Source organism: Nicotiana attenuata, unplaced genomic scaffold (assembly GCF_001879085.1).
Source record: "Nicotiana attenuata strain UT unplaced genomic scaffold, NIATTr2, whole genome shotgun sequence".
In the NCBI taxonomy this organism is placed as follows: Eukaryota; Viridiplantae; Streptophyta; class Magnoliopsida; order Solanales; family Solanaceae; genus Nicotiana; species Nicotiana attenuata.
The window spans coordinates 85,243-94,930 of NW_017670909.1; the positions used below are offsets into that span (position 1 = coordinate 85,243).

Consider the following 9,688-nt stretch of genomic DNA (forward strand, 5'->3'; position numbering starts at 1 on the left):
CATAATTGAATGGGTTATCAGATTTTATAAGTTTCGTCAGGTTCTGAGGCACAGACCCAGGTTTTAACTTTTTGGCCGATTTTGGGCTTTTGATTAAAGATTTGACCTTTATCATTTGGAATTGTTCCTTGGGCTTTATTCGATGTATTTGAGTTGCTTTTGGCTAGTTTCGAGTCGTTCGGAGGTCGGTACGCGCGGGATGGCATTTTAGAGCATCATTTGGCTTACTCGGTATTGGATTTGGCTTCTTCAAGGTAAGTAACACTTCTAAACTTGGTTCTGAGGGTATGAAACCCCGAAATATGTGTTATGTGATTGATGTTGAGGTGACACGCATACTAGATGACGGGCGTGTGGCCGTGCACCGTGTGAAATATGATTTAGTCGATTCCATAGAACTGTGTAGCCTTCTTATCTGAACATTTTTGCTGTACACTATGGTTAGGACACTTGAGTCGTAAGTTATGCTAAAAATCATATTTAGGCTATATGCTGACACTATTGGGGCCCATAGTGGTCGTTCATTGATGTTGAGTTATTTGCTTAATTGTAATTATCTACTCAGTCGCATTCCTCATTTCATATCATATGTCAGTCTCTGTTATTGCACATTTTCGCATCTCGCATCATTGATTAGGGCTGCTTAGTATGATGGTTGTGAGCCCGTGAGACTAGAGAGATTAGTGACTGAGTTGGGGCCTGAGTGTCGTTCTGTGAGTGATATGCATACCGATGTTTAGCTTAAAGTATATATATTTTTATGTATATCGCCTCATATTTTACTCTTGTTTCGTGAATTTGGGATGTTAAATGCTATGATTTATATTAATTTGAAGTGTTTTTACTTGTAGGAATGATTCGGGAGCAAGTGGGGGCGAAACGTACAAGATTTGAGCTAAAACGAACAAAACAGGAAAAAATGTCATTTGGGCGCCACAGGCAGCTCCTGGCACCACCTGTGGCGCGAAAAACAGTGTGTAATTTGGGGCAGCGCCCTGGTGGGCGCCTGGGCCCGGGCTGGGCGCCGTTGATGCGGATTTCATCCTATTTTGCCCGGGACACGGTTTATTCGACCCTAGACCTATCCAACACGTATAAAAGGAAGACTAAGCCTAATTTTGGGGGGGGAGAGACGCACTTTGGATGATAATTAACACAAGAAATATCGAGGAGCAAGAACATCTCAGAATTCTTCATCTTTTCTAGTATTTTCAATTATTCAAAACTTATGCAATTGGTTGATTACATCATGAGTGGCTAAACACCCATTGTTCTGGGGTTGTGATTTAGCCATGAATATTGTTGTTTGATATTAACTTGACCTTGATTATAATTCACCAATATATGGTTGTTTCTTCAATTCTGTGTTTAATTGCTTAATTGTCTGGCCAGCAGTTAGGTTCTATTTACTATCTATGTTATGCTTGGGAAAGTCGTGTTTAGATTAGAGAAGAATTGAAGAGAGCGTGATCTTAACCCTTAGGGGGAGCGGATTTGTGGTTAGGATAGGAATATACCTAGTCACCATGCTTAATTAAATATCGTAATCTTAATGCGTTCTTAATAGATTGATTTCATAGGAATATAAGCGTTAATCTATTGAGAATAGGTGAGTAGTACTTCAGGAGAAGGCTATGAGAGCATTTATCGATTAATTAGCAACCATGAGTGAATTATATGAAAGAGAGAGTTAATTAGAACACAATACGAATGGTGAATCGATCACAACCCTGGAATACTTGTCTCTACTGAATACACAACAATCAACTCGTTACTTGATAATTTAGTTATTATTTAGAATCGTAGTGTCGTATAATCATATTATTGGACTTTGATTTTAGCTGGATTGAATAACAATTTTAGTAATTTAGTGAGTAGTTTACACAATTCTCTGTGGGTTCGACACTCAACTTATCATTATATTACTTGTCGACCACGTATACTTGCGTGTGCGTTTGGGAGCAACAAGTTTTTGGCGTCGTTGCCGGGGACTTGAATATTAACTACTTTCTAGTTTTTGCTTTAATTGTTTATTTCGTGGAGTCTAAAGTTACTTGATTGTTGCTCAGATCTCAGGAACTTTGATTGAATGCGTAGGGTCAGAAGCCAGGACCGACTTGAAGGCTTTGATCCTGAACCTGAGAGAACATTTCACAGGAGGTTGAGGGAAACAAGGGACACGAATAATATTCAGGCACCTGTGCAATTTCCTGTGGACATGGCAGAGGAGCAACACATGGCTGTTCAGGAGGTGGCGATGCCCAGCATTGCTCATGTCACCTCCAGTATAGTGAAGCCCAGGATCACTGGGCACTTTGAGCTGAAACAGAGCATGATCTAGCTACTTCATGTAAACGGGCAGTTTATGGGTCTTCCGCACGAGGATCCACAACAGCATATTCTCAACTTCTTGGAGATTAGTGATACTTATATCACTAACGGGGTCACTCCAGATTATGTGAGGCTCGCACTTTTTCCATTCTCTCTGTTGGGCGAAGCTAAGCGATGGCTAAAGGCAGAACCAGCTAATTCCATTACATCATGGAATGATTTGGCGAGAAAATTTTTGGCAAGGTTCTTTCCTTCAGGAAAAACTGCAAAGATCAGAAGTGAGATAGTTGCCTTCAAACAGAAAGCGGGAGAATCTTTATACTCAGCTTGGGAAAGGTTCAAGGGGCTACTCAGAGACTATCTTCATCACAATCAGACGAATAAAGTGTTAGCTCACACTTTCATAGAAGGGTTACATTCTGAAACAAAGATTGTGGTAGATGCTGCAGCTGGGGGTCAAGTGTTGGAGAAGAGCTTTGACGAGATATATGCATTATTGAAAAAAATTCTCCAAGAGCAATCCGGATTGGCAAAGAGAGATGGGCAGACACACAGTGCAAAAGTCTGCAGGTGTTCTTGAGTGTTAGATGTCGTCTTAGCATTATCAGCGCAGACTCCTACACTGGCCAACCAAGTCAATCGGATGACTTTGAGTATCAACAAGCAACAAGTACAACCGGTACAACAGGTTCAAGCTTTTTGTGAAATATGTGGAGAGGGGCACACGAGCGACATATGCCCCGCTAACCCAGAATCTGTCTGCTTTGTTGGTAATTCAAATAGAGGCCAAACAAACCAATATGGAAACACTTACAATCCCAACTGGAGGAACCACCAAAACTTCTCTTGGGGTGGAATCCAAGGTACTCAGAATCAATACAGGCCTCAAGCACCTCAACATCAATATAGACCACCTCAGGTTGAACAACAAGCAAATCCTACAAGTCACTTCGAAGACATGTTGAAAAAATTGATGGCTGAACAGCAAGCCCTCGCCACAACAGTGAGAAATTTGGAGCGTCAAATGGGACAGCTTGCCAGTGCTCAAAACACTAGACCAGCTGGAGCTCTTCCAAGTGACACTGAAGTGAATCCTAGGGCAACCCTTAATGCCGTGTCGTTGAGGAATGGGAGACAACTAGAAGAAGATCAGTCTAAAAAGAGGAAACAAGTGACTTTTAATGAGAGGCCAACCACTATAGAATCAACATCAGAAAAAGCTGAGGAGCCAGAGAAGCCAGCTGGAGAGGCGGTGGCTGAGCAACCACCACAATTGGTTGCAAGGCCACCACCTCCATTCCATCAAAGATTGCAGAAATTAAGAGATAATGCCGCATATAAAAAGTTTCTTGATATCTTGAAGCAGGTACAAATTAATATTCCATTGGTTGACATCTTACAAGAAGTACCCAAATATGCAAAGTACATCAAGGACATTATGGCAAATAAAAGGAGGCTAACCGAGTTCGAGACTGTGGCACTCACTGAGGAGTACAGTTCAAGAATTCAGGGCAAGTTACCGCAGAAATTGAAGGATCCAGGTAGTTTCACTATCCAAATCTCGATTGGTAAAACTGTTGTTGGGCGAGCTTTATGTGATCTTGGAGCAAGCATCAATTTGATGCCGCTATCGGTGTTCAGACAGTTGGGTTTGGGTGAGCCACGCCCAACAACAGTTATCTTACAGTTAGCTGATCGCTCCCTTGCTCATCCTGAGGGAGTGATTGAAGATGTGCTAGTTCAAGTGGGTTCCTTCATATTCCCTGCTGATTTCATTATCTTGGATTACGAGCCTGATCAGGAAGTCCCATTTATTTTGGGGCGTCCATTCTTAGCCACGGGCCGAGCTATTATCGATGTCTGCGAAGGAAGAATGACAATGAGAGTGGGTGATCGAGTGGAGGTCTTGAATGTTTATAGAGCACTCAAGTTACCAGCCCACTATGAAGAGTTATCCATGATCTCTGTGGTGGAGAGTGATGCTACATCGTTAGTGCCCTATATGAGCCCTGTAGATCCTGTTGAATGAGTATTGATTGGGGATGTAGAAAATAGTGAAGATGAAATGATGGGAGAAATTGAGCAAGTACTGGATATGTCATGCAGTTATGTCCAGGGGTTTAAAATATTTGAAGAGTTGGAAAGGCCTGTCACTCTGACCCTTCCCAGGCCATCTATTGAAGAAGCTCCGAAGCTAGAACTTAAGCCAGTTCCAGCGCATCTACGCTATGCTTATTTGGGGAACTCTGAGACATTGCCCGTGATTATTTCGTCCAGCTTGACCAACACTCAAGAAGAAAAATTGCTCAGAGTACTCCGCGAGCACAAAAAGGCCATTGGGTGGACTATAGCTGACATCAAGGGTATTAGTCCATCATTTTGCATGCATAAAATCTTTTTAGAGGAAGGACACCGCCCCAGTGTGGAGCAGCAAAGAAGATTAAATCCCATTATGAAAGAGGTGGTGAAAAGGGAAGTAATCAAGTTGCTCGATACAGGTATCATTATTCCTATTACTGACAGCAACTGGGTAAGCCTAGTTCAATGTGTGCCCAAAAAGGGAGGAATGACTGTAGTTGAGAACGAGAAGAATGAGCTAATTCCTACTCGTACTATTACGGGATGGAGAGTCTGCATTGATTATAGAAGGCTCAACAAAGCAACTCGAAAGGACCACTTCCCACTTCCATTCATCGACCAAATGCTAGACAGGTTAGCCGGACATGAATATTATTGCTTCCTTGATGGTTATTCGGGATACAATCAGATTGTAATATGCCCAGAGGATCAAGAGAAGACCACTTTTACTTGTCCTTATGGCACTTTTGCCTTCAAGCGAATGCCGTTTGGTCTTTGTAATGCACCAGCCACTTTCCAGAGGTGCATGATGGCTATTTTCACCGACATGGTGGAAAAATTCGTGGAAGTGTTTATGGATGATTTTTCAGTTTTTGGGTCTTCTTATGATGATTGCTTGAGGAATTTAAGCAAGGTGCTGGCCCGTTGTGAAGAAACAAATCTGGTACTGAATTGGGAAAAGTGCCGTTTTATGGTACAAGAAGGCATCGTGTTGGGTCACAGAGTATCTAGGAGCGGCATTGAAGTTGATAAGGCAAAGGTGGAGGCGGTTGAAAAATTACCTCCCCCTATTTCAGTGAAGGGAGTCCGGAGTTTCTTGGGACACGCGGGTTTCTATCGGCGCTTCATTAAAGACTTTTCAAAAATTGCTACTCCGTTATGCAGACTGCTTGAAAAAGATGTAACTTTCAATTTTGATGATGCTTGCCTCAAGGCATTTGAAGAACTCAAGAAGAAGTTGGTGACTGCTCCCATTATTGTGGCACCTGATTGGTCCTTACCATTTGAACTTATGTGTGATGCGAGTGACCTTGCTATTGGGGCAGTGCTAGGCCAAAGGAAGGACAAAGTGTTTTATTCCATCTACTATGCGAGTAAGACTCTTGATGATGCACAACTGAATTACACCACCACTGAGAAGGAGCTGTTAGCTGTTGTGTGGGCCTTTGAGAAATTTCGAGCATACTTGGTGGGAACAAAAGTCATAGTCCACACCGATCATGTAGCAATCATGTATCTGTTTACAAAAAAAGAATCTAAAGCTAGATTGATGCGCCGGGTTTTATTGCTGCAGGAGTTTGATGTAGAAATACGAGATCGAAAGGGGACAGAGAACCAAGTAGCTGACCATCTATCAAGGTTGAAAAATCACGATCACGTGGAGGAGGGTAGCCGAATTACAGAAGTATTTCCTGATGAGAAACTTTTTGCTATCACCCAAGACCCTCCCCCATGGTACGCAGACTATGTGAATTATCTTGTGAGTGGGGTACTTCCTCCTGAAATCCAATCTGAAGCTAGAAAGATGTTCTTACATGATGTGAACTTCTACTACTAGGATGAACCCTATTTGTACAAGCAATGTGCTGATCAGTTGATGAGGAGATGCATTCCTGAAAAAGAGGTGGAACTTGTGTTGTATGATTGTCACGCATCACCTTATGGGGGCCATCATGGAGGAGATAGAATGTTGATACCCAATTTTTCCCTGTCTATTTTTTTTATATGCAGAATATCTTCAAAATAGCATATATATATATATGCATGTATAAGTATGTCCAAGAATTTTATTGTTTTTCCCATAATTTTTAAGGTTTTAAACTGATTTATTTCCCTTTTTCATCCATAAAAGCCCAATGATTATTTTTAAAATTATTATTTTTTGGTAATTTAGTTATTGAAATTTTATATTTATACTAAAATGTAGCTAACATAATTTTTGTATATTTTTACAAATCTATTTAGTTTTTTTTAAGCTAAATTGCATATAATTGCAACATTAGCCTATTTTAAGATTTAATTGCATTTTATACTTACAAAATTGATTCCAGTATTTTAATTTAATATTTATATGTTATAAATCATTTTTGGTACTTTCAATTTATTTCCAGAATTTAATTTGCTATTTTTATAAAAAAAAATGGGGAAAAATGGATATTTAAAATCTAGCCAGATTTCATTTCGATTGTAGCCTAAATTCTACCCCAACTGAACCCAATTAAACCCCAGCCCAATTCCCAAAATTACCCGACCCATAGCCCGTTTAAACAACCCACCCGGCCCCCCTTTAAATCCCAGCCGTTGATCTAACAGATCAACGGCTCACGTTCCCCTTTCCTTAATTAATTCCAAATGACCCCAAACCCTTCTCATTTTCCACCTACCAGCCGCCTCTGAACCCTCCATTCTCTCAAACTCTCTCGAATCTTCTCAAACCCTAGCCACCACTTCCGCCCTGAAAGCCACCGGAATCCATGGCTTCCAAGGTTATGGAAGCCCTACACCGGCCTCCTATGACTCCCACGCGCCTGATTTTTGAAGATTCAAGGACTGGCCACGACGAGGTTTGGTCCAGGCTTCATTCGATTCGAGTTCCACGGCCATCTCCGGTTTTACTCTGGCGTACCATGGTTGCTCGAGCCTGATTTGGACTTCTCCGACTTAGATCGGTGACTTTTCAAAGCCTTTCTTACTACTAGGGTTCTTTTGAAACCCTAACCCTTCGAGGTTTTTCCGATTCCTTTAGATCTGTTGTGTATCTATGCGTTCCCTAAGCTTTTAAACGATTTTCTTGACTTTTCTTTCAAAAATTACTTTCAAAACCATTTCTTTTCCGATCTAGGGTTTTCTGAAAATATGTAAATGTTCTCTGACTTTCTTTTTCCCTTTGTGTGTATTTGCCTTTACTTTGTTCTTGTATTTTCTTCTACTGTGCTCTTGTATTTTCTTCTACTGTGTTCATGTATACTTCTTCTACTGTATTGTGTTCTCGTATGCCTTTTTGTATATTTCTTCTACTGTATTTTCCTATACTATATTCTCGTGTGTTTCTTCTACTGTATTTTCCATTATTATGTTCTTAAAGTGTTTCTTATCAAGTTCCATCTGCTAAGCTCTGGTTAAGTGTCTTCTAAAAACTTCTTAGCATGCTTCTTCTACTGTTCTTATCAGTTTTTCCATTATGTTTCGTATCAGTTTCTTCTACTCTACTTTCTTTGAATTCTTCTACTATGTTCTGCGTGTTACTTGCTATCATTGTTTTCTCATGAGTTGCTGCTGCTAAAAGAAACATGCAAGAGGTTTCAGTTCTTCTTTGAGACCTCTGAGCCTGTTTTGATCACTTGCCTTCTCATCTCTGTACTCGATTAACGGTGGAAATCCTAGAATTTGGGGGTTCTTCCAAGTTTGGTCATGTGATTTGCTTGAACTATGGTTTTATTTCAAAACCCCTAACTCTTTCAGACCAACTTCGAGTCTCTGAACTGAGTTTGGACATCCTTGTTTTCATATGATTCTGACTTTTTGCTAAACTCTTCTACACTGGATTTTTCTACTAATTTTTACAATGACATGGCAATCTTCTTTCATGCTTAACATATTCGTATGCTCCTTATAAATGATGAACTTCCCTCTAAAGAGGCTTTCAAATTTGTGATTAGTTCATACTTCCCTCTGAATATGGTCTGATTGATTTCTTTCCATTGTTTGCTGATTTTCTCTGTGACTCGACCTAAGTTAAAACCCTTCGCAGCTTTTGCGACTTGGTTCATTCATGGGTCAGTAATTACAAGATCCCTGATTCTTTGATTTACTGGTTGTCAATTGATTTTCATACCTTATTTGTATAACCATGTACTTCAAAACCCTGTCCTTAAATAACCTTTTATGTATCCGCCCCTAATTGCATGCTATGCACAAAGTGCTTATTCAAATTCTTTCCTTAAATTGTTTTTACCCGTTTGAATTTGAATCCCTTAATTAAGGGAAGTCTTGTGTAATTGATGCTTAATTGATACTCATTTCCTTAACTATTTTCTTACCTTATTTCTGCCTGGTTTTCAACACTATAAATGCACGACTCTTTCACAAACTCAGACACAATTCAGAATCCTTTTGAACTCATACTCACACACAATAATATTCTCTTCTTGTCTGTACTGTGGCCCGTTCACAAGACCTACTGCTTTTTCTTTGTGTGTTTCTCTGAAACTGGTATGTCCGGATTTAATTTTTAGCACTACAACAACGTGTATTTACTGCTTGTGTGTCCATGTTTGCTTGGTGTTTCTGTATATCTCAGCACTTAAATTGGCATGCTGATTTCCTTCTGTTTGTTTGTTATGAACCCCCATTCCCCTATTACCCCCTATGTGTTTTGAGTTATGACTTAAGGCATGGCAATGTAAGTTGTTGTCCATGAATTAAGTTTGATCCATGGGGGTCTTAACCTCTAAACAATATGTTCTAACAGGCCTAAGGGTGTGCCAGCATCTCCCATTGCTGGGTATGCCCATCAGCCTGCCTTTTTACTTCTTGCAACTCCCCCATTCCCCTATACCCTTATGTGTACTGATTTAAGCTGTTTCCCTTTTCCCTTTCCCCTTTTAGAATTCTGCTTCTGCACTTGCACTCTCTTTTAGTCCTTAATTTCTGCCCCCCTCTTGTGAGCCTTGCCTTGGGACCTTGAGTTCCCTATGAACTTGGACACCTGAGGGCTGGCCCTTCCACACTGCACTATGTCTTAATCTGGCGATACATTTGGGTGTAAGCACTGCCCGGAGTTCATATGAGACTCTTAGGGAACTTTGACACACCCAAAATGGGAGAAAGGCTTTGAAATATGATCTCTTGGAGTTGGTTTACTTCATACTTCAGACAGGAAGTCTGAATCAGGCTCTCCTTGGTTGTACTTTTTTATTTCTGATGTATTTTCTTTACTTTACTTCTTTTTCTGGGCTGTAATAACTTTGTAATAAAACTATTGGGGATGGCTAGTGAA

At 40.5% G+C, this 9,688-nt stretch overlaps 1 protein-coding gene across 1 annotated transcript; it reads left to right on the forward strand.

The window, feature by feature from the left end:
- Positions 1-2,974: 2,974 nt before the first annotated feature.
- Positions 2,975-4,360, forward strand: LOC109244409. Its single transcript, XM_019411492.1, has one exon. It carries the CDS (start codon positions 2,975-2,977, stop codon positions 4,358-4,360), a length of 1,386 nt encoding a protein of 461 aa, XP_019267037.1.
- The last annotated feature ends 5,328 nt before the right edge of the window (positions 4,361-9,688 follow it).